Source organism: Diplotaxodon limnothrissa, linkage group LG12, assembly GCF_057381915.1.
Source record: "Diplotaxodon limnothrissa isolate DT_005_m linkage group LG12, D_limnothrissa_male_GT1.1, whole genome shotgun sequence".
Classification (NCBI taxonomy): domain Eukaryota; kingdom Metazoa; phylum Chordata; class Actinopteri; order Cichliformes; family Cichlidae; genus Diplotaxodon; species Diplotaxodon limnothrissa.
In genome coordinates this window covers 19,671,695-19,697,597 of record NC_140607.1, presented here as the reverse complement: position 1 = coordinate 19,697,597, position 25,903 = coordinate 19,671,695, and the positions used below count along the sequence as shown (strand labels likewise).

General features: G+C 40.1%; 1 protein-coding gene across 2 annotated transcripts; it reads right to left on the bottom strand.

The window, feature by feature from the left end:
* Positions 1-318: 318 nt before the first annotated feature.
* On the bottom strand, positions 319-25,550 carry kif2a (kinesin family member 2a). Of its 2 annotated transcripts, XM_085368173.1 has the most exons (22): positions 25,391-25,550; positions 11,709-11,803; positions 9,821-9,943; positions 9,002-9,056; positions 8,022-8,138; positions 7,739-7,783; positions 6,334-6,434; positions 6,127-6,222; positions 5,988-6,042; positions 5,734-5,896; positions 4,965-5,055; positions 4,772-4,835; positions 4,594-4,685; positions 4,366-4,508; positions 3,946-4,150; positions 3,661-3,771; positions 3,498-3,565; positions 3,095-3,220; positions 2,170-2,317; positions 1,442-1,543; positions 1,185-1,320; positions 319-1,097 (listed from the first exon to the last, which is right to left on the bottom strand). In XM_085368173.1, exons 1-22 carry the CDS (start codon positions 25,449-25,451, stop codon positions 1,012-1,014), a joined length of 2,283 nt encoding a protein of 760 aa, XP_085224299.1. In that variant the 5' UTR covers positions 25,452-25,550; the 3' UTR covers positions 319-1,011. The 2 variants fall into 2 exon arrangements, with proteins under 2 accessions (XP_085224299.1, XP_085224300.1); XM_085368174.1 differs by lacking the exon at positions 7,739-7,783.
* Positions 25,551-25,903: the final 353 nt, after the last annotated feature.

The following is a 25,903-nucleotide window of genomic DNA, read 5'->3' as shown; positions in this document are numbered from 1 at the left end:
GCAGAGATACGGTTGTGTTAAACTCGCACTGATGGGAAAACTTAAAGTAGCGCAGTCAAATTCGAGGTGGTGAAGCGGAGCCCACCTTTAGACGCTCAATTTCTACTCAAGCTTGACTTTATGTTTGTGGCAAATAAAGATAATTTGGGTCACAGAAGTCATTGAAATGAAACATGACTTTTTATTAATTCTTCCAGCATTACATCTGGTGCAAACACTGAGCAACATAACCAATGATAGGTCAGTGATCTTCACTATACATTTATTAATAGTTTTTCTAGTTCCATTTTTTTTTAACAAAGTGTTAAATGGGTGGAAAACATGTTTTACATTAAGAGTTTTTTGAGTCAGTTGCCACATGGCACAGACTGTAGCAAACTACAAGTAAAAATCTGTCAGGGATGACAGAAGGAAAGAAACACAATGTGGTTTAACGCTTCCTCCAAACTGGTAAAAACTTTGAGAAGGAAGGGAAAGGGAGAAGAGATTACTTACAATGAAGTATGACTTTACGATGCCGACCGGGGGGACCCCCGGACCATGAAACAGTGGTGAACATAAGCTATCACAGAGTGAACATGCAGAAATGTCAGCCAGAGCAAACCAGAAATCAAATACTGGTTTTGTGTAGTAAACTTCGAAGCATGTTCAACTGAGATCTCCTCTGAAAACCGGTCGAAAAGTTTTAGTTCAAAGGAAGTACAAACGGGTATAAAAGAAAAATAATTTAAGTACAAGGAAAGGAAACTAAACATTCTCCATTTAAAAAAAATCATCTAAAGTGGAAGGAAATAAAAACTAGTTTCCTTCCAGTTTTCTAACAAGACCAAAGAGTGAGTGGAGAGCCAGTTTCTGTTACTAGAGGGATCAAAACAAACGATATTCATTGAGCCTGTTGGTACATTAGACAGTCTTTTAATTTGTGTTTTCACAGCTGCTAGCGTCAGCTCGACTTGTGCCAAACATCTAGTGGTTATGTTTCTCAACATGCCACTTAAACCTCTTCAGACTCTAAAGAGCACGTGGCCTCTTGGGATTGATCTGCTTACTGGCTTGCTCCTCCTCCTGCAGTGCAGAGCGGAATGACTTCACTTTATCTGTTGAGGAGAGCAAAAGCATTTCACACATTTAAAAAATGTAGCAGGATGGCTTTATTCTATTGTTAAGTGATGTTTCGGGCATACCTCGGAGCTCAGTGAGGATTTCTATCTTTTGATCTAGGATCTGCTCCAGCTGCGTGGCGTAAGACTCCACGTCATAATCCACCTCCTCCGTCATCTCCAGCAGCACCTTTTCATCTTCCAGCCACCGGATAGACTCCTGCTCAGAGGAGAACAAAGAGAAGTTATAAATTCACTGTCAGGAGCTGCAATTTATCTGGATTCATATAAGTATGTATGAGAAAAAGAAAGAAACGAGGAGAGCTGGAGTGTTTTCTAACCTGGAAAACAGCTCTGTGGTCCTCTAGGACCTGCTCCTCCATCTCCACCAACTGGGACACGGCCTCATGGAAGGTGAAGAGCTGAGGAGACACTTCTTCCTCCTGTGTTTACAGATCCAGCAGAAGATCCAGATTTAAACAAAGGAGATCAGGCATTTTTAAATAGCTACTTCTAAACTGTGGCTTCTTTCCCTTTATACGTCACGATGTCTCCAACAAACAAATATTCTTTAAACCTGAGTAAAAACCCACGTTTATAATTTGGGTTTTAAACCAGACTGAGTTCTTCTATTTGTGTTATTATTATATTATCTCACTCTTTTGTATGACGCATTTTAGTCAAAAATCTAATTTTCTTAAAATTGTTAAATTAAACGTACTTAACAAAAAGCTACAGCACAGAGATCATTTCTGAAATCTGGTTATCAGTGGACCTCACCTTCATCACTGATAAATAAAAGTTTCAATGTTAATCCAAAAACACTTGGGGTAGTGTAGGGGTAGTGAAATACGTGGCAGCTGCGATATGGTAAATAGGCTGGTACTTATTTAGTGCTCATATACCAGTATCTTGCACTCATTGCCCCTTGTAGGAGTCAGGGACTGAACTACTGAGTAATATACAGCCTTGTTTTACCTCCTGTTCCACAGTAGCCCTATTTTCAGATATAAGTTCCAGATGTAAACAGTCTGATTTGTGCTTCAAAGAATCAACTGTGAGCACTTACATTCTGCTCACAGAGAAGTTTAAGGTCGTCTCTTTGTGGTGAGATGCTCAGCCACTCTTCATCCAAGAGATCCAGCTGGTTGACAGCATGGATATTGGGGCGTCCCCCTTCCATCACTTGGTTGGGGTCCACCGTTAGTTCCTTTACCCTGCAGACCAAAAGAAGAAATAAAGAAACACATCAGATCGCAGCGACCACAGGTCAGACCTGTTCTTAACAAGGCTGATGTTTGGTTTGCGGTTCATGGTTTGTGCAGCATGGCAGCTTCATGACAGCAGTGATGTCATGCACAGGCACAGATGACAATGCTCAATTTCCAGATATCAGTTTTCATGGTAACTGGAGTCTGGGTGTTCAGAGCTCATGTTTAACTAGGCTCTCGCAGAGCTGATGAGGGATTACAGCACTGTACCCGACCTGCAGGTGCCAGCGCCAATTAATTAGGACTACGGCCGGGATAAGGGATTACCCGCTGAGTGTTTGGCTCAAACAAAAGCTCACCGTGGATGCATTTGCCAAACAGCTAAAAGTCGAGTTTTGCACCAGCATTCTGACTTATCACACCCAGCTATCGCAGTTATCCCTGACATCCGGGGCATGAACAGCGATGAAACAACAGAGCAAATAAAAGACACACCCACACACACAGACAGACAGACATATTGTTCTTCAGGATTTAGCAACACAATTTAAAAAAAAAAAAGTTTTGTCTACAGTTCAGATCAAAGTCAGAGCAGGGATGAAAAGATGAATCACATCAAAACATGCAGATGAAAAACAGAAAGGGGAAGACAGGAAGTGTAGCGCAGTGAGGAGCTGATAAATGAGCTCATGGGTGTGTTCTATAATGCATTAGATACACAAAGGGACAGCATGCACTGTGTGTATTTGTGCGTGTGGTGCTGTGCTTTGGGGAGTGCTTGACCTGCTGGGAGAGGTAGCAGCAAAGTCATCATACTCAAAGGTATTGGTGGGCGAGTGCTCAGGGCGGCTTCCCTGACCGCTCTGGGAGAAGGGGATATCTGACGGACTAATCCCAAACTCCTTCACTCTAAACAGTCATCATACCAGCACACAGAGCAGCAGAGGGCGGGAAACAAGAAGGAAAGAAAGTAGGAAAAAAAGGGGAAGAGGATACAAGAGTCAGAACGAACAAGAGTAAGCAGAGAAATTTGGAGTAGTACAGCTAATTTCAGATTCTATAAAAGCCACTGGACATTACAGAGGAATCCAAAAGAGCTAAAATTTCATAAAGGTGAATAATCCAAGAAGTTCCTGTAGCAAGAAGATACTGTCTAAATCACTGGAGTGGGTTATCTCAACCCCACCTGTTAGCGTAGCGTAGTGTGTTGAGTGTGTTCTCACAGGATGTCATCCCAGGAGAAATGGTTGCAATCTGGAGCAAAAAACAGAATATGTCATTCAGATTTATTTCATATTTATTAACCTGTGGAAGAGATTTGATAACATGGCCAAAGACAGAGGACTGACCATGCATGTGCGTGAGTTTTCCCCAATAAAGGAGTCTCTGAGGACCTGGGTGAGCTTACTGGCTCTGAATGGTGTATGGGGCTTGTTACGACCCAGAGCTCTGATACACTCCTGAAACAACAAGAGAGACATACTTGGTAAATTAAAAAAAAAAAAAAAAAAATTACAAATGGAAAAAGTATACATGACATTTCTTTGTTATTTTACAAATCAACAACAAAAAAACGAAGTGGTAGCCAACACTTGGGAAGGAGCTACTCCACTATCCCTTCACTGCACACAGACCTTCAGGGCTAACAAGCTTTTGTTGATCTCTGCTCCCTCCAGACGAGTCTGCCGGTCAGCGCTCGATGTATCCGCCCCCCTCTCATTGCCCGCAAGGTCGATGAGGGAGAACTTTCCATGCATCTTCCCCTTCCTCCGGAGAATGATCTGGAAAACGGCGTGGCTGCGAGATGAGTGAGCGTTGGCGGACGTCTGCCCTGATGTTCTTTTGGGGGGTGATCAAGATGATGATGAAGCAGCAGCAGCGAGGGCAAAAAATTAATAACTTCAGGAGAAGGAATAACATCCCCAAAGAACATGAATATTGTGCTAGACGACGTCTGCATGACAATAAACGAATTTCAGAGTTTTGATCTGATAACTGATCAAATACAAGAACACAAAGTCTTGGAATTCCTGAGAAAGTTCCTGCTGTCATACCTGCAGCTGTTTCCCACTTCAATGAGTTTCAGGACATCCTCTGTGCACTTGACCTCCTTCTCCTGCAGCCCCACCACCTGCACTTGCTGTTTCCCGTCCTCCAATACCCTCAGCTTAGCTTTACGATTCAGCAGGTCAAACACCTACAAACACAGTTCTGTCAGCATTAAATAAAATCTCTCCTTCAGAAAAAAATAAGAAGGAAAAAAATGATCACACATCACTTGCCTTCCCACTGTAGATTTCAAAGAAAGTTGCGTACACTTGTAGATCTAACTTTTTGTAGCTGGGTTTCTTCAACATGAGAAATACATCCCGAGCTGCATAGAAACACACGAGAGATCGAATTCCAAAACAGATCCAACTTATCCTTCAGTCAACAAAGAGCTACATCTAATGTGCTTACCAGCTAATGCATAAATTCCTTTAGAGCAGTCTTGGTTTTTCCCAGAGAAATCGCCACCCATAGTCTGTGACACAATGAAAAAATAAATATATACAAGTTAAAATGTATTTTATACACAAATTATATAAGATGCACTCCAACTACAAGGATAAAAGCCTTCTGTTTTCTTAAAGGCACATTAATTGTAACTCACGTGTGTTTTTCCACTGCCTGTCTGTCCGTAGGCGAAGCAGGTGGCCATGCCTCTCTCAAAAATGGTTTCCACAAGAGGTCTGGCTGTGAACCTGCAGGAGAAGACAAAACACAGTCATGCGCTACTCCATCCCCAAATTTATACATAAAATATTAACAATTCATTCATCTAATTTTGTTTGTTAGTCACCTTTCTTCTGACTAAAGGAATTATATTAACATGCAAAAAAAACAGATTTCAGTTTTTTATTATCTATGAATTTGCAACTTGAAAATGTCAAACTATGGCTGTTATTTGAATTAGTTTGGTTTAGTAACAATGCAAATAGATAAACAGTCATTTGTAGAATGTTTGTAAATGATTAAAAAACCATAAAACGATCACAATCAACACATTTCGGTCAAATTCCGCTGGCCGAGTGGCCAGGTCGCACCCCTCAATGAGTGTGGCTGCGCTGATCCAGGGTTTCCTTCCCCTAGCCGATAATTTGTGGCAAAACACTGACTTGTTCATTTGTAGTTTGTGCATCAGAAACCGTTCAACAATTTTTTTTCCCAGACATAGCTGTCTGCAAACATCTCTCAAAACTAAGCTAAGACAAACACTGCAAATACTGGAAAGTCTGGTTGTTCTTGATTGTGCGCCATTGCTTGGCAGAGATTCTCCGTCTGTGTCTTTGGTTGGCTTATCATGTGCTGCGTCACATAATATGAATCTGACTTGAAATTGAATAAATCTAACAGCTCAGATGTCGCTTCGGGTCACAAACCTGTAAACCATCTCGTTTGTGGTGCTGTCGTCAAAGGCGTAGTCAAAGCGGAAGGTCTGGTTCTCCAGGTAGCGGGTCAGGTCCACTTTTTGTTTAGGTTCATGAACCATCACCACATCCTTACTGGGAATGGTGATCACATCCAAATCTTTCACGGACAACTCTGAAACACAGCAGAGGCGACACTTTCAAATACAACAATATAAAAAAGTACTTAGCACGCAACATGAGGCGAAACTCATCAAAGACCTCACCTTTTTTGTTGAGTGGGCGTTTCCTCACACAAACGCATATTCTGTGCTCTTCAATCTGGGCAGTGCAATGAGAAGGACATTTATTAAACTTTGGATGAAGGTCAATTCTTACCGATCAGGAGCGAAGAAGAATTTTCACCAGGTCTGCTGTGGTCAGGGGCCGGTAGTCTAGACTGGCTCGGAAATCTCGGATCATGTACATGATCTCATAGTTGGGGATGGTGGTGTCCACCTCCTGAAGGACAGACAGACAACATGACAATTACTCTCATGTCAAATAGATACTCACTTCAATGTAAACAACTCTATGGCAAAAAGAAAAAAAAGAAGAACAACATCAGTGTACCTGAGCTCTTTTCTCCCTGAGCTCCTGCTGCTGAAGCCGGCGTCTTTCTCTTTTCTCTTGAAGTTTTTCCACCTCCTTCACGCAGTTTGACTTCCTTCGTGCTGCCATTTAGAAAAGAAAAACAGTAATTCTCCCAGCTTTCACATCATGTATCAACAGCTTTCTCTTCCCCTTTCATCTCGCTTACAATATGTCACTTCTACTACTTTCCCAGCGTCTTCTATCAGCTTTCCTTTCTGTTGGCCTTTATTTAAACAGCAGAGAAACCTTGGGCTGGCTCCAACAAAGCAGAGCAGTGATACAGCTACTACACACCCGGATGCAGCGGCTGGCACACAGTGTCTCCCGCATAACATTAGCTGCTTGCTCTACATAACCAACAAAAGGCCTTTGCAGCACTGTGTTTCAACACCTTTTTATTTTTATTTGTGTCCTCAAACACAACAGGACATGTGACCTCTGAAAGGAAAATTAAAAAAAACAAAGACAAAACCAAAAAACACTTACAATGCAGGATATGTGCCTTGCATTACTGTTTTAATCCAGTCTGATTACAGTAAGAGGCTGTTTCAAATCAAGAATGATCGTCTTAAGAAGGTTATTCCAAAGCTCCCGAGCACCACACCCCCAGATTAGTTTTGTTTCAGGTCAATCAAACTATTAGTCACCATTATAAAGGAACACAAGTTAGCAAACATGTGAGTAAAAGCCACTTTTAATTCAATGCAGAGTTCATCAAAACCCCGGCTCAATGCTCGCCGCTGCAGCCCCAGCTTCCCGCTGCAAAGCCCAGCCCAAGCCTTGTGACACAGTCCTGGCCTCCTGCTGGCTCCAGTCCCTGAAAACCCAGACTATCGGAGCAGAGGGATTAATAATCTGCTCTAATCTGTGAGGAGAAGATGAACTGGGTCAGCACCGGGACAAGAAATATAAGACGAACTCAGCACCGTTACTGCTTATGGGCTATTCAGTCTGTGTGGAGGGGAGCTGAGGGGGGACAAGGCGTTCACATCATCCTCTCAGCCTTCCAAATGACAGCGAGCACTTTGAATAAAAGGCTATCATTGCTGTCTGAGCCCAGAGACGTAACACACATTACCGCAGGCTCTTCCACGTGTGTGCCCGTGTGTGACTCAGCAGAAACCAGACACACACAAAAAAAAAAAAAAGCAGCACAGCCAAACGACACCACAATTTTTTTCCCCTCCTAATACCCAGAAAGCCTGTCTGCTGGATGGATTGTGAGTGTGCTGCTTCTTGTCCACACAACAGCTCTGAGCAGTATGTGGCAGACATTTGGCTGAGCGATCTTCTTGTTTGACTAGCGGTCTATCGGACTCTATTGGAAACTATCAGAATCACTGTGAAGCACTGAGGGCAGGGGTAACATGCAGGTGATACATACAAAGCTGTCCAAACTCCTTTCTGGATAGCGGCTGATGTGAGGACTCTGTGATGAACATGTGGTCAACAAAGACACGACATTAAAAGATTTTGATGGTATGCTTTTGTGCGATCGATGCATTTTTACTAACGCTGACAGTATATTTGGATTAAAAAAAAAGAAAAATCTTATATGGATTATACTTCACATTTACATAAAGGGATTAGGCTAGAAGCTTTTGGCCAACTGCTTAAAACTGGTTTCTTGAAATGATCATTTTCTTGACAAATGTCATGATTGTTACCGTTCTGTAGCTGCTGCTGTGTCTGAGCCTGAGTGGGCTGTGCAGGCTGCTGCGATGGAGGAGGTGGAGCAGGCTCTGGCTGCTGAGGCTGTGGAGGTCTGGCCCGGGTTGGAATTGCTTAAGACACAACACCACAAAGATTAAAATACAAATATCTCTGATCCAAATGCCACTACCAAGCAACACTAACAGCAAACCCCCCCCCCCCCCAAAAAAAAAAACCCTTACACCAAAATAATTAAATGAATGAATATTAAAAAAGGAGGAAGGAGGAGGAAAGAAAAAAAAGATAATAATAATAATAATGAATAAATACCCAGAATATGTTTACTTTGGTCAAATTTGTTAGCACAACAAACGTGGATGGTTCACGTGTACTGAAACTATAAGGCTGTGAGTGTTATGTTTGTATTTCAGAAAAATGCTTTCTTATAAATAAGGAAGTAGCTGAAAGTAGTGGGTAGTTCTATATATAAATGGATTAGTCAGTATTTATTTATTAATCTTTTTTTTTTTTCTTTTTTTTTTAAACACCGGGTGTCCGTACTGATGCTCCACCAAAGGGATTTGTGTCTCCTCCTGGTAGCTTTTTCTTGTTTGCCAAAAGTGTAAACGACTACACTGGAGTCACTATGTTTGCATTGGAGAACATATTCTATTAAACTATCAATTTTACATTTAAACAACTACTGCCTGTCCATACTACAGTACTGTTTGACCAGTGTTTGCTGCTTGCAATCAGGAAGTTAGTTCTTCCTGATTGCACAGGAAGAGTTGATGGACAAAAAACAAAAACAAAAAACCCCACAGATTTTTTGCATTCTAGTAAAATAATTGCTAAACTAAAGTGGGCAAACTCATGATGGAAATAAACAAAACAAAGACTGACAAACAAAAAATAGCAATCCATAGAAAGCAAAAATTTCAATAACAATTAAACCACCATAAATATGTGAGGATAATGTTGCAGTTCCTCAAACCTCTATTATCTCTGGATGGAGTATCATTCTTAGGAGGTGCTATCGTCCGTCGGTTCTGTGAGGGGAAACCAAATAAAGAGAAATGACTACTGAGTTAGTTAGTGTGATTCCTACTTTTGTTGTCACAAAGTTCTAGACTTTTCTTATCGTGAGTACTCTGCATACAAAAATACAGAAATACACATGCTTTTTTGGAGGTGGGTGGTTAATGTATCCACATGCTGCAAGCCATACTGTGTGGCACAGATGGAGACACAGAGCGGCACAGGTGCAACAGTACCCTGTTCCCTCACTGGCAGAAATTTTCCTGTAATTTCTGATCATTTGACAAATGTGAATATCAGACAAAAATGTCTAATATTCAGTACTGGGTAAGTAACAATTTAAAATTGGACTTTACTAAAATTCTAGTTAGATCTCTGACAAAGGAAAAACCGTGATGATACAGCTCACGCCGCAAAACACACAAAAACAATCTTGAGTCTGGGTGGGCTGGTGGTGAGACAAAAGGATGGTGGGAACCTTGAGCCCTAAATATTTACTGAATTTAGAAAGAAAAAAACCACTGAAGACTCTCACCTGTTAGTCTATATTTATGACACATGGTGTAATTAACAGGACCAGTTAGCTGGTTCCTGAGAAGGATCGAGGTTCTATAAAAAGATCCATCATACTGAGCCGCACAGGTCACCCGAGGAAGCCTGGGTGCTAGCCCGTGAATGAGGGATGAGGGTGACAAAACAAAGAGCTGCAATTCTGAGCAATGTAAATCACACGCTACACCTTTAGGTGCTCATAAGGTCACACAGCACCACTCACCTTTGCAATTTTGTTGACCTTCACACATGTGGGTGTAGGAGGGGGTGGGGTCTCTGGACTAGGGGCAATTTCTTCATCTGGAGCCACATCTGGATTAAGTGCAAATATACTCTCCAAGTCAATCTGTCCAGAAACAGAGCAGCATAAAGTCAAGTGATTCTGTCTATGACAGGGTGTTCAGTCAGTTTGAAAATACAGTGCATCACAAAAGCCTAAAAAGGGCTTAAATGCGACCAGTTTTGTACATAATTAAGGTGGACAAGAGTCTTCAAACTACCCCCAAGTGCTTATATTTAAACTTGGATGTCTCTTGTGTGCTGAGTAGTCAAAATTATTCATCAGATTTATTGCAGTAAAGCCAAAGGGTGTTGACCACTTTCTAAAACTGCTGCTGAATGTAATTTTTAAAGTTCTGTACTGGAAATTTCACCAACGCTCCATGGGTGAAAAAGCTCAGAGACAGACTTGCTCCATGGACACTTTGTCATTTTGATGGGCTGAGAATCAATGCTGCAATTAATGGACAACTTGCTCCAACTTTCTCATTCGTTTTTATACTTTAAAAATCTAGGCAATGTGCACGCTGTATAAGCATTCACATTATTGAGATCCTCCTGCACTTAACTACTTCTGCATACTTTGTGCTACAGAAACCATTCTGGTATCAAAATGTTCAGCTTTTTCTGGAGAAGTGTGCTTTTATGAAGAATTCAATTTTTTATGGCATTTTGCCACCACTGTGTGATGACATCCCCTGCTCTTTAAACGGTGCTAGAAGAATAATGTGAAAAAACTTCTCTTTTTTTCATGCCCAAATCGTTTGCCTTACATGTATAAGATATACATCAAAACATAGCCATCCCTGTCCTCTTTCATCCAGTGTCATTCAGCAATTTCTCATTTCTCTTTCTGTTTTGTTGGAGGGAAAAAGTAAACAGCCTGAAGCTGCCATCCTCTGCAGTGGTTGCTTTGTTTAAAGTTCTTTCCACAAACTAAAGTTTTCAAACAGTTGTAACATCTCCCTCTGTGTGTTTGTATGTCTCTGAGCTTCTGTGCAGGATTATGATTAAAATTCAGCTAATAACCGGCATGATCATAGACTTGTGTCTTAAACACAACTGGGATGACTCCTTACAATAATCAAGAGGTGCACGACCGGCCGACGCACCACAAAGATTGTGTCTAGCGACACAGGAAGTTATGTCAAAATCGTCACACGGCTAAACATTTATGGATAAACATTTCTCATTTGAGATCATTTTTCATTTTGATGAGCTTCAGCTCCAAGTTTAGCATTTTTGAAGCTCAGTTTTGGTACCTTTTTCGCTTTATTTCGCATATTTTCAGTTTTTGGTACTGTTGCTGGCCGATATTTTGCTAATCTTTTGCAATTAAGCTGATTTAGCAAATTCAGCTTTGAATATTTCAAATATTTTTAAACATTTCAGGCAACATTTTCAAATTGCAGCATTCACATTGCATTTTTGGTAGGAAATGCTTTTTCTAGTATTTTTTATTGTCTTATTTGGACTGTGCGTATGTGCTCCAAAGACAGGGCTGAACCAAATGCAGAAACAGACATTTTTATATAAATAATTCTGCTTATCTTTGTGCTTTTTATTATGTCCATGAAAAATAATTATGAAAATGTGATGCAGCAAGCCTGCCGCCAGATGTACTGTTAAATTTTCACACTGTCTACATGTGATCAGAGCTGCAGGGTGTGCAAGGGGTGATGTGTGGTTGAACATGCAGCTTAGTTGCATAATCACAGCAGCTCCTGAATGCTTTTGGATCTATTATTCATTTCTTTGGAAAATAAAAAGCACTTTGTGCTGTTAAGGAAGCTTTAAGAGGTTAAAAAAAACGGTGGTAAATAGTGGTTTACCTCTTTTCCCTTTGTGTCTCCATTTTCTATCCACTCCACTGTGACGCTCTCATTGTCCTCGTTAAGTGAGGTCACCATTGCCTGATGTATACGTCCTGTAAAAGCACCAGAGATAAGATGAACTCAAACATCAGATTAGCAGAAAAACATAAATAGCTGAAGGTAGAAAATATTGGGACAAAAATCACTGTAGTGCTATGGAAAATTAAAAGCATTTTATTGTTTAGTAAGTACAACAACAACATAACGTTGTTGCATTTGCCATTCAAACCCCATGATTTATGAAATATAAAAAGGTCTAATTATCACCTGCTACCATGATCAGATCTGCATGCAGTCTTGTTAAAATAAAACTGTTTTTATTTGGATATACACTGACTTTAAAGAATATGTTTTTAAATAATATACTATATAACAGGGTAGGCAATCTTTCTGATGACGAGTGCCATCTAAAATTTTATGATTGCATTAGCAATAAATTTAATAACACTCTATATTAACAGTTACACACTATATAGAACCACTTTATAGAATTATATTTGTTCGCAGATGTTGGCAGCTATCAGCGAATAGTTATCAGCTATTTTGAAACAAAAAAAGACATTTTTATCCATAACAGCAAATGAACTGTACAACAGAAAATACAAATGCTATTTATGGTCTCCTCACAACAATAAGTAAAATAAACTGGGCCAATATGGCATGTTTGTTAATACAGGGATACACATGTTAATGTGATCTCTGGTCTCCCACTCAGAGACACAGGTCTCCAAGTGTCCAGCATTCAGACGGCTACCTGAGGACACTCTTCATATGAGAGAAAATCTGCTCACACAGATATGTAGAGCCAAATACTGTCAATAAGGCCTCTGCAATGTTCTGAAGACAGTTAAACTTGTCAGGTAGTGATGTCCAGCAGGTGAAAATGCAAGCTCCATGAACACGCACAGCTATGGATTCCAGCTGCTTCGATGTTGCATTAACTGGCATTAACTCAGCCAGTTAATGTGAGACAAATTCAGCTGCTCATTAAAGATTTCTGGTTTGATCAGAAAAGAAAACATTGGTCCATACACCTGAAAGTCCTAAAAACACATTGTGAATTCTGTCTCGAGCACAACGAATGTGTCTATCCGAGCTAATTTGCGATGTGCACCGCTGGCCTGGCCATTTATTTTTAATGCACCTTCTCAGATTAATTCACTGCGTGTCGTGCCAAGGGCTGGACTGGGACAAAAAAATCAGCCCGGGCATTTTGACTAGAGACCGGCCCACCAGGTATTAAAGCCATAAAGCCTTTGAATGAAAACAAACGCTGTTGTGACAGTGATGTACTGTCTTGTTGGTATATGTATGATTTCTATTCATTTTACATCAGATAAAAACTTTGGCTGTAAGCTTCAGATAATTATTTAATAACAGCCAGACATTTTAAATGAGAATAAGAAAGTATTTCTTTGTGCCCCCCTTTCCCTGTTAATGCCCTACCTGGCCCCCTGGCAAAACTTTGCTAGACCCGCCCCTGCACAGTTACCAGCTGTCAGCTACATAGAAAAGGATCCTGGTGTTATTTGTCTCTCAGAAACAGTTCATAACTTCCCTTCAACTCATTCATGTCACCTAAAAGGTAAACCTGTTTCTCCATCACCTGTTCAGCTCTGATGATTCAGTAAGGACATCTCCTGGTTTCATCCTCATGTTTCCCTCTCACCAGATAACCAAACCGATATCATGACCAGCAGCTTTACAGCTGTGGCTCCAGCAAACATCAGCTGATACTAGAAATTAATATTAAATAAATTCTAACAACAGCTTATCAAGCTTAAACGTGCTGCTGTTGTTTAGCGCGATGTCCGGCGGTTTCCTTTTTCTGGCGCAAAGTGGGCGACAAACAATAGAGTACAGCTGATCAGCTGATCATTGATCAGTTTCATGATTGAAGTAACAACAGGAGAGAGAGGAGAGAAGAGGCAGCTGTGCAGCATAACGACAGAATAACTCCTTTGTGTCTTTTTCCATTCTAGCTGAAGTCCGGGACAAACTGTTCCTTTTCAGCTCAATACAAAACGCATAATATTTTCTCTGAATGCGGGACGACTCCGTCTTTTTACGGGACGGTTGGCAACTCTAATAACTAACCTTATGAATAAAATAAAGTTCGCTACAACAATGCTGATGAAAACTCCGTCATGCTAGCTAGTACGCAGTACGAGTTATTGTAACTGACTGTAAAAAGTCAGCACAATGAAAATAAACTACACCAAACTTGGTTTATATTTGACCCAGATAGACAGGTAGGTCATAACTTCTTACCTGAAGTTCAGTTCACCTGACACTCGGACCAGCGGCCGCCTCGGGTCTCTGCTCCTCCTGCCTCCCCTCTCCCTCATCCACCTACCAGCCTCCACCACTTGATAATGTTACTGAATCTGTGGAAGCTCCGCCATAGCCACCACCAAACGAGTTATTTTTACACACCGGCCAGCATCTGGCCAATCCACCACCTGTCATTTTTTATACCCTTACAAAAAATAAATAAATAAAAAAATCATCCGCCCACCGAGCAAATGCCCGGTATGCCCGATGACCAGTCCAGCTATGGTCGTGCCATCAGTTAACCCTTCGCGTGCCAACTGTAGCACGCGTGCTTAGGGTTGCCGACCCCTGCTATATTATAATTGTTGTGTGACGACCCACTGATGTATTCTATACATTTTACATTTTCAGTTCTGTTTCTGAAGTGTTGTGCTCCAACTTTTTTATTATTATGCCATATACATTTAACCTAGCTTCAATTAAACCATTTCATTACTAATTATATAAGCTTATATTCACCTTTATCCTCACAAACAAAGAATCTAGTTCCAGATAATGCAGGCGTTTCAGTGAAATGTTACCAACACAAAACCCGCCTATGCTCACCAACAGAGGCTTTTATTTCATTTCCATTGTTCTGTAAGTGACTGAACAAATTGGGTTTCTTGTGAGAGGAAGGCAGCAGGCTGAGGCTAATCTTGGTAAGTTCAGACCAGGAGGTTTGATAATGAAACGTTAGCGAGACTCGGATAACGGAGATGAGAGCAGCTGCTGTTAGCCTCTGTGCTTCTCTCCGCCCCTCTGTCTTCAACACTGCAATACTAACAGCTGGAGAAAAAAAAAGAAAAAGGACAAAAAAGAAAAAAAGCTGCTCAGCCCTCCCATTTCTGCCTGTGCAGATCCAACTGCATGCTGCAAAATCCCTTCACTATCTAAGCTCCAGTATCCATTATTTAGAGACACAAAGAGAGCAGGCCAGCAAAGATGCTTTCAGTGTTCTCATGTGCTGAACATTTGATCAATTTACCATACAAATGTTTCACATTTGCAAAAAGCAGGGAAAATGATTTTCTCGCAGGGCAGCCATTTATTCAACAGAATGCATATGTTCTATTTGTTAGGTATATATCGCGCACTTGTGATAGCGTTATTTCCTTAAAATTTTGGTGATTTAGCAAGATGTGGACATCCAGTATTTGAGCCATTCCTGTGTGCATTTATAGAGGATACAAACAGCCACAAAAATACACAGAATAACAAAGTTAACCCAACCCCCCACCCTAAAAAAAAAAAAAAAAATTAGTTGAAATTGATTTACAATAAATCACAAAGTTTTAAAATGTAAGAGTGGTTTTATACTTGGTCCCTTTCAGCCCTCAAAACTAATTTAGTTTCTGAACACTCATTGTGGTTCATGTAATCTGTCACCTGTAAACACAAAGGGTTTTTTTGTTGTTGTTGTCATTACCTCCCAGCTGGATGGATAGATATATAATTAAATTATTAATTGATTTAAGTATCATGTTCATGTGCAATGACAGCTTATCTTACAAGAGAAACTTATACTACAATTCATTTGGTTTTGTTATTAGCAGGCAAGATGCTTTCACATTTTATTATCAGAAAAATCAGCCACATGCTATTATAGAAAACTTCCATACAGGCAGTAATGATAATAGTAACTAATCCAAACATAGACATGAATTTAAACAGGAAATGTACATGTAGCTTTTTTTTTTTTTTTATTCTACTGCTGATCAGATGTTTACCAACAGTATACAGTCATCCCCCACTATATCGCAGTAGAGCAGGGCGATATGGCCAAAAATATTTATCACGATATATATTTGAAAATTTGAGATAACGATATAACTAACGATATAATTGATGTGAGACAAAATACAAAATACAACTCTACAACTTTACTAGCGCAAAAACAAAAACATCCATTTATTTTCACTTAAACAAGCAGCTGTTTTTTATTTTCATTAAAGCTATATAAAAATTTAACAGTGCAAATGCAAATTCCTTGCTGAAAGTTTAACCAAAGGGCATTTCCAGTAGAAATGGGCTGACATATCCTGAGCATAACCATGTAAAATATCCACTAAAGTTAAAAAGAGGTGCTTTGCAACATTAAACTGCAGTGTGCCAAATAAAAAAGTCAAATAGATATTTTTCGGATTATAAAGTGCACGGGATTATAGGGCACATTATGCGAAACAAAGCAGTCAGATAAATCAAACTTTATTCAACTCATTCTTCTTGTTTCCTCCACTTCTGTACCATTGATTCATTAATGCTGTATTCTATCACAGCTGCACTATTCCCATGTTGTTGCAGTATATTAATGACTAACTTCGTATTGTGGATGGATTATCTCAGTTGTTCGCCTGACTGAAGTTTGGTCCGTTTACTGCATCCTGCCATGCGATTGCATTTGTCTCTAACCATCAGGAACCCTCATGTTAACTTTTATCGAGTGGAAAAGTATTAGCATTCATCCAGTGGCGTGTCTAGAAAGTTTTTGTTGGGGGGGCCAGGTAGGGGCACAGATTTGGAGAAGGGTGGCAGATGTAATTGGCAGATAATGTTAAAAACAATTCTACCAACCGTTAACCATAATTCAATAACCCTGTAAACCTAATAACCGAATGCGCTTTTAACTCTTATTAGAATGAGATTTTAACCACTACGGTGCAAAGTTTTTAGATACTGCGTTGATAAAGTACAAGAGATACAATCAGTCAGTGTTTATTCAGCAGTCAAGGACATCAATATTTGCATAGTATTTTTACTGACATGTAGAGCACATATGTTTTGGGCAAAAACATTTTTGAATATTAAAATACGAACATTTTTAACATACAATTGGCAAATTAGCCAATGCAAAACCAATGCCTGTTAAAAAAAAAAAGAAGATAATCTTCTCACAAACTGGTGTTTGATTTTGAAACAGGAAAAAAGTGGGGAAACAAATGAAAAGACTAACATTTGAATAACACCTGAAAGCAAGTAAATACTTTATATGCTGCCTTATGGTAAACTTTGGTAATATTGATGTATAAAGAACAACACTGACTGATGATGAAATACAGTCAGCTGGCATGGTGACACTGCCAGTATTAACCTGCAGGGCTGGACTGGGACAAAAAATTGGGCATTTTCACTACAGACCGGCCCACCAGGTATTAAAGCCATAAAGCCTTTGAATGAAAACAAATGCTGTTGTGACAGTGATGTACAGTCTTGTTGGTATATGTATGATTTCTATACATTTTACGTCAGATAAAAACTTTGTGCCCCCCTCTCCCTGTTAATGCCCTACCTGGCCCCCTGGCAACACTTTGCTAGACCCGCCCCTGCACAGTTACCAGCTGTCAGCTACCTAAAAAAGGATCCTGGTGTTATTTGTCTCTCAGAAACAGTTCATAACTTCCCTTCAACTCATTCATGTCACCTAAAAGGTAAACCTGTTTCTCCATCACCTGTTCAGCTCTGATGATTCAGTAAGGACATCGACTGGTTTCATCTTCACGTTTCCCTCTCACCACATATCCAAACCGATATCATGACCAGCAGGTTTACAGCTGTGGCTCCAGCAAACATCAGCTGATACTAGAAATTAATATTAAATAAATTCTAACAACAGCTGATCAAGCTTAAACGTGCTGCTGTTGTTTAGCGCAACATCCGCTGGTTTCCTCTTTCTGACGCAAAGTGGGCGATAAACAAACAAGAGAGACGATCAGCTGATCATTGATCAGTTTCATGATTGAAGTAGCAATAGAAGAGGGGGGGGGGAGATAAGAGAAGAGGCAGCTGTAAATACAGAATAACTCCAGCTTTGTGTCTTTTTCCATTCTAGCTAAAGTACGGGACAAACTGTGTCTCTTCTCAGCTCAATACGAAACGCGTAATATTTTCTCTGAATGAGGGACCATTCCATTTTTTAAGGAGCTGTTGGCAACTCTACTAACTAATCTTATGAATAAAATAAAGTTCACTATCAGTAACATCATAGCAACCGAACAGCTGTATAGAAACGCGTCATGCTAGCTCACGCAGTATGAGGTATTGTAACTGACTGTAAAAAGTCAGCACAACGGAAATAAACTCCACCTAAACTTGGTTTATATCTGACCCAGATAGACTGCAGGTCATAACTTCTTACCTGAAATTCAGTTCACCTGACACTTGGACCGACGGCCACCTCGGGTCTCTCCTCCTGCCTCACCTTCCCTCATCCACCTGTTGCCTCTGTGGAAGCTCCGCCATAGCCACCACCAAACAACTGAGTTATTTTTACACATCGGCCAACATCTGGCCAATCCACCACCTCTCATTGTTCATGCCGTTACAAAAATAAATAAATAAATAAGTCATCAGCCCACCATACAAACGTCTGATGGCTAGTCCAGCTATGTTAACTTGTTAATCTTTCGCCGAAAAAATGTTTTCCGCAGTGCCGTCTTTCGTGCTTGGCTCTCCTACCTTTGCTAACATGATGCTCATAGTGCAGAAGCCGGTGCTGCATTCACTTACCCTCAAATATCTGAGCTTCACTGTGAAACCATAATCGTACATTTGATATTTCATTAAATTTTATTGTTTTAGCTTCGGGGTGGCACCTGGGGTGGCCAGTCTGGTTGGGGGGGTGGCCCGTTGGACACGCCACTGCGTTCATCCTCCAGCTTCACTGTTTATGTTATGCTAACTTAGCTGTGTTGCTAGCGATCACATAGCACATCATTATATACCAGCTAGTCCAACTTCAGTAACCCTACAAACGTCACTGCTATTTCGTTTTCTGTCTTCATTTATGTTGGAAGTGATAGCAGAGCTGTAAGTTTTAATTTTTTCAGAAATCTCTCAGTCAGAACATGGTATACCATGGTTAGGTAACTAGCGAAACTAGCGAGCTACCTTCCGCTAACTTCCTGCTAACTTCTAACTCCTGTAAATGTAATAAAGTCTGTTTTCATGGATGCCTGGATGTTAAACTTAATTGTTACACCTGTTAAGCAGCAATCGTGATTGTTTTATTAAAGATGAAAGAATTTAGACAGTTCTTAACTCTCAGTGTGCCACAGTGTTCGTTTGACTTTGGGACCTGAAACGGATGGAGTTTTGGACCCAGATTACTCCCAGATTTACAAGCACCTTAGTCCGACATATACGGTAATAATGACGGTCCGCTTGCATGTTCTACAAAAAAAAAAAAAAAAAAAAAAGTGCTTTGGTGGGTATCTGATGGATGAACACCAAACCAGTTCTGCATCACTGAAGTTGCACCATTTTTATAAACCGATTCTGTTCCATCCGTTTCATTCAATGATCCGCTTTCCCCCTTTTCATTTTCCGCTGCTGCCATGCTTCTTCGGCCATGTGCGTATGAAAACAAAGGCACTGCGCATGCGCGTATTACCCATATTCTATCGCAATATTTTCTTATCGTTGCCTAACATTGTACTGGTATTACCGTGAACGGTATAATATGGCCCAGCCCGATATCGCAGTTCACTATTTGTGGCCTCGCTGTTTCGCAGATTTTTTTTTGTGCAATTTCAATTTGTCAATCAATCTCATGCAGTGTCTCCTGTACAGTAAAGAATGCGTTCGGCTTATCAAATTTACATATATCTTCGATCACTAGCAGTGGGACTTGTCACCGGCGGGTGCCTTTGGTTTCATTGTATAATACCGCACTTATTTTTCTACGAAGGTTTGAACTTTGAGAGTGTTTAAACAAGAGAGAAAAGTGTGAAAATGTTCATGCCTGTCTGAGAAAAGTGTATAAAGTGTGTAGTGAGGGGTTTTACAGCCTTAAAACATCTATAATAATTGTAAAAAATAAAGTTGGCTACTTCGCGGATTTCACTTACCGCGGGTTATTTTTAGAACGTAACTCCCGCGATAAACGAGGGATCACTGTAATAAAAATGTCCCAATAGAGATCGACAGACCATGTGACTGATCGCTTTACCCATCGGCTTCCAGTGGCTGTCATGCGACTGGCTATGGCAGTTAATAATACAGCTTCTTGCCATTCTTTGTGTCTCCGTTTATCTCTGTAACTGTTGTCTTGTAATAGCCCGTGCGCGCTAGCCACTTGTACCTACAATCCTTTGCGGTTTTACTCCGGAAATTACGTCACATTTTCGATGTCTATAGCTTTGATGGAGGTTGGCACCGAGTCTGAGGAACAAACTGTCTGTAGGGTTGACTGGAGTAGACAGATCTACTCTAAGATCCTGTGTGGCTGTTACGACTAGGTCGCTTTGGACCCTAGGCACGAGCCCTGAATGGTAACAAGATATTTCTGCCCGTTTTCTCCTCATACACATCAACTTGCACTGTAATGAAGGAAGTATTCACATCCTTTACCCAAGTAAAAGTACTAACACTATACTTGTACTAATTAATTAGTTACGTAATTAGTTAGAAAAAGCTCCAAAAACAGTCGAGGAGTCGAGGTCTGAGGGCTCTAAAGAGTGAACAGGAAGATGACCTAGAGTCAGAGTTGAAGGGTACCAGAAAAATCAGGTCTTTGTTTAAAATGCAATCACACTATAAACACAAAAAGAACTAATTTCTCTTTTGTTGGTCCACTTTAAGATTGTTGAGTTTGCGTCTTCTAAAAAGAACGATATGTAAAAACACTCTTGGGTGTCAGAAGCTATAAAAAGTTCTGTTTCCATTAGTGCTACTCATAACCAGATGGGTGACCTATCACAGGTATTGGTCCACCACAAACTACATTCATCCACAAAAACTGGTCTTTGGAAAGATAGACTCTGAAAAAAAATCTAGCTAAATTATACAGTGACTGGGGGGAAGAGACATGTGACATTAAATGTCACACCTCCAAGAGTAGCAGCACTCAGAGGATTTATGGAAACAACTGTGCTAAGCATGGCTCTCCAAATCACTGCTCCATCCTGCTAACCACCCTGGAAAAAAACGGCTGCCTGCTTTTGCCAATGTCAAGCAGCAAGCCACCGACCACAGACTTCCTGTGGCTTCATCGCGATCAGACTCAATAAACTACTTGGTGCATAAGTAACAGCAGCAGAGAAGAGAACAACTTCGCCCAAACTACTTTGATAAAACGAGACAAATGTCCTATTATTTTATAATATGTAAATCTGAAATTTAAAAATGAAACAATATGGAATGTAAGGGGTTATAAATAACCAATAATTATCTAAAACATAATAATAGCAACAACAAAAATATAATTTTACACAAGAAAATCTGCAGCCCGATACATGTACTACTTAGGTGGTAACCAACAGACACCGCACGATGTTATCACATTACTTAATTAATGATACGATACAATGACAATTTTTAACATTTTTCAGCATGCTGAGTACTGCAGTAACATATATTCTGATTTATGGCCGTTTTTCAACTCAAAGTTAAATAAAGAAGGCGGCCATGAAGTTAAAAGTTAACACAATTAAGTACACTTTAGTTATTATTTTGAGATTGTCAAGCACACCAACACTGTCAGTGAAGCCTGGACATAAATGGTGCCAAAAAGACCGAGTCAGCATGCTATCAGCCTGTGACTGAATGGGATCAAGCAAGCAATTACATCCAATCAGTTTCTGATAATAAAGTAATTAGCTGTGATGAATCATCAAAAAATGCTGTCTACATAGGAAGAAATTCACATATAATTATTAAAGTTGGTCTCAGTAACCTTCCTGATCTACAGGAATATCACCAGAATACAATCAACTGGCAGCCAGTTAAGCTGAGTCCCCTTGAGTTGTGCTCATTGACAAAGACTCATTCAGACTGTCTGTCTGCATTTATAAATTACACAGCAATTATTTATGAGTCTCTAACAATCTCTGAGAGCGACTGCAGTGAGTCCAAGTCCAACTGTGAGTGTTTGCTGGTCTGTCTCTCTGTGCTGGCCCTGCGATACAACCCGTTTAGGGTCTAGTTTGCCTCTCACACTGCGACAGCTGGGATAGATCCACCCCTAACGCTGACCTCAGTGGATAAGTGGTTAAGAAAATGAATGGATTAAATGATACATAAACACACTATTCTGTTTTTTATTACAGAGATGGAGATGTATTTATTTCCCAGACACAAAGGAGGAAATAAATAGCAACAACCCCCTCCCCCTCCAAATCAATCATCAGCCAAATTGTTATTTTAATCACCCATGAACACCACATCTCCAGTTAGAAGTTCTCTTAAAATACAGTACAATACACCTATTAATGGCCAGACCTCCCTACTATTATACATACTGTTATAAAAAATGCCCAATAAATATCAAACCGAAGTCCTTGAACTATACTATTATAAAAGGGGTAGATCTGTTACATTAAAGTGACAGCTAAATGACACAATGCTCAACAGGTACTAGGGGTTGAGTGGATAAAGTTCGTCTCACTCTAAATGTCAATTTTACACAGGTCATTAGGTTCAGATATAATAAGGACAAGGCTTGTTTTAGGCTCATTCATAACAACCCACAAACACAAGAATAACACTAAGGCAGTGTAACTGTCATATGATCCTGCTGAAACTGATGAAGTGATCACTTTCCTCCCAAGTCTGCTAACTTTGCAAGATGTTTGTTGTGTCAATGAGCCAACAGTTGGATCTTCACTGTAAAATGCCAGCAATTCGTCTTTTCTGCTATCAGACGAGACTGTTTAACTGAGCCTTATAGTGAGTGCAAATGCCAAGAGAGGCAGTCATGATGAACCCATAATGCAACAGTACAAGACATTTCCCATGAAGAGGCTAAGCAATGGTGCTGCTTGTAGACATTTGCTGTTAGCAGTGGCAGGAACTATGTAAACTGAACCTCAATAGCAGTAAATGGCACTAAACACAACACTGAACATCAGGAGCTTGTGTAACCTGTTGTACCCAGAAACGCATGTTTTAAAGTACTAACAGCATAGGTATTAAAAAACGATTTATTGATTTAATTAAAAGTAAAATTATTATTTTTGTTATTACATTTACTTTCAAATGGCAAGGCAGACATGCCTTTTAATAATCGAGAAGTGACAAATTTCCTTAACTGGAAACTATCCTACCGTTCTTTCTGCAAAGCTACAGACCCAAACGGACAGGTTTCAAGGACACAGCATACGTCCAGACACTGTACATCTACAAGATCCACATGAGCTATTGTGCAGCTGTACTCTCTGACCTTGCCAAAGACGGGAATATTTATTTCCCCCCCAGACTTTAATAAACTCTAACGGCTGCCTACATCTTCCTCACAGACATACACTGTATCCTTAGACTTAAAAGAGCTGAAATACCAAGTCACAACCGGGCTTGTTTTACTGAATCCCCCATCAAGTGCCCCACTTTTTTACTAAAACCTTGCTGAATGGGTACACTGACACCTCCCAGGAGCAGAAGGGGCTTAAAATGGGGTGCTCTAGTTCTGCTAAGCCTGTGGAATAAACAAAACCCTCAAAGCATCGTTTTCACCCACAGAACCAGAGACACCTATTAATGAAACCATATCAACATGGCACACATTCAGAAAAAAATGATGTAGTGTACAAACACCACACAGACCCTTGCCTCTCCGGTACTCCACTCTGCTCTGAAAGACTTTAAAATATATAAAATGCCAAACCATAATATTTTACTTAAAAACAAACAAACAAACAAACAAACAAAAAAGATAAAAAGAAAAGAGGAAAGCCCAAAAATTAATACTCAATATTGATATCCAGGAACAATTAAGAGTATAATACCTTTAAAGGTGCACACATCATCCTCTGATGACTGGAGGTAGTCTAATTAAACTGCTCCTAATTATTTTCTATAAGACCTAGCTCTCAACAGGAATAAATATGAAATGGAAAAAACACAGAGGGAGCGAGTGAGTCCTGGCAGAACAGAGGGAGCCGGCTGCAACAGATGGGGTGGTGGCTAATAGCATGAATCTGGCTTGAATCTGAACCAGTCCCCAGAGAGAGAGGGCAATCCCTGCTCTGGATACAACACCAGACAGACAGAACTGGTTCTTTCTGCAGCCCTGCTGTGCATCTAGTTCACATCTCACTCTTGATCTTAGGACAGAGATTATGGATTTAGGGACATTACCAATGATACTAACCAGCACCAGTGGCTGCAGCACACCTCTGGCACTAGCTTTCAAGCTTATTCCCGTGTGCTTTGTGTACAAGATTGGTGCTGTTTGAGGGTTTGTTGCAAAACAATTTCACTGGGTGTAGCAAAGTCCCAAAAGGACCAGCAGGAATGACACAAACTTCTGTGTCATCTTTGGCTCTATAGCCCTGAAGCAATGCCGAACAACTACACAGAGCAGCAAGAATAAAGCTGGCATTCACAGAAAGGAGAGTCATACAACAACCAGCCTCTCCCTTTTCTCGGTCTACTCATCTGCTAGCCTTCAGAAACAACTTCAGCTCATGTGAATGCAGTTTAACCCCCCTTTTTTGTAAGCTATTATGGCTACATTTGTAGTACCACTACAGAAAACCGAGGGCATCAGTAGATGCCTCATATTTAAGGTTACACTATCTACAATTATATATCCTTGGCATTGCCTCTATTAAATAAAACACTATCATCTTTTATGACCCATGCAATACCAAGAGTAATAGAGGAAATAAAGGAAAGAGTTATAAAAAATGGCTTACGTATATGCTCTTATTACAAATGTATTTTTATGGCAAATGACCGTGATAAAAGACAATATTAATACAGGATTTTAGACCTCAAAAGGGTTTCCATAACAACTAGCGGTTCGGTTTATTGACAGAGCATTTAATAAGCTAACAATGAAAGAAAGCGGGGATAAAATATAACCAAAAACCAAAGTGCATGTTAACGAAACCGATTTTACTGCAGAGCCACTGCTGTGTGAAGCCGGGAAACAGCACACAGCCTTTGGCTAGCCATAAGCTAACGCTAATCTTGCCGTCTACGTTAGTTAGCTAAGCTAACCGGGTTAGCAATCCCGCTAGCTTGGCTAATTATAATTTTGAATTCCCTGTTATAATAAATAATTTAAGAGACTAGGTGGCGCTAGAGTTAATATGTTTGTATGTTTGATAAATTCCAATCAAAGACATTTGCTGTTATCTAATGATAAGAATCTAGAGGTATCGGGAAATATCTTCTGAATGGGCATGCTAACAAAGGTAAGGCGCCCATTCAAAGGCTTAGGCCGTGCTGAAACTCTCCGCCCTGACAACTAATATGAATCTGCAGCTAGCGTTACGCTCTGCAGCCAGAAACAACGGTTGCTATATTCAACAGCAGCGCAGCAACAAAGATCCCCAAACAACTTACACATCGCGACGGGAAAAATAAATAGACAGGGTGAAACTTACCATCGCTGCGTTTTATCTCCACATAGGTACCAACGACTATCTTCCCAAAGCCAGACGCCATTCTACATCACTTAAAAATGAACAAATACAGGACTAGAGACTTATTGTAAGCCGAGTAAAATCAGCTTCTTTGGCAGTCTTTGGTTTGGGAGGAAGATGCAGTCAGTGGGATTACGCATTACGTCAAGAGCATTACGTACCTACCAAGAATAGCAGTTTCTTTCCGGTCAGCTTTTTCAAAATAAAAACGTTATGCGGCTCATAAAAGCATTGCATTTACTACAGTGTTTATAATTGTTATTTCTTTAATCATAGGCTGTTCCTGTAAAATATTGGATTTCCCATTAAAGTTAATTGCAAAAACTATTACCTTTACTTGTACATGATCACTTTGGGTGCAAACACACCATAATATATTATAGCTATTATAGGCTGTTGTAATTGACTCCAAAATGAACAGATGTTGTTAAGATTAGTTTCCTCCTAACCAACTCAATGATTTAAAATGCTAGG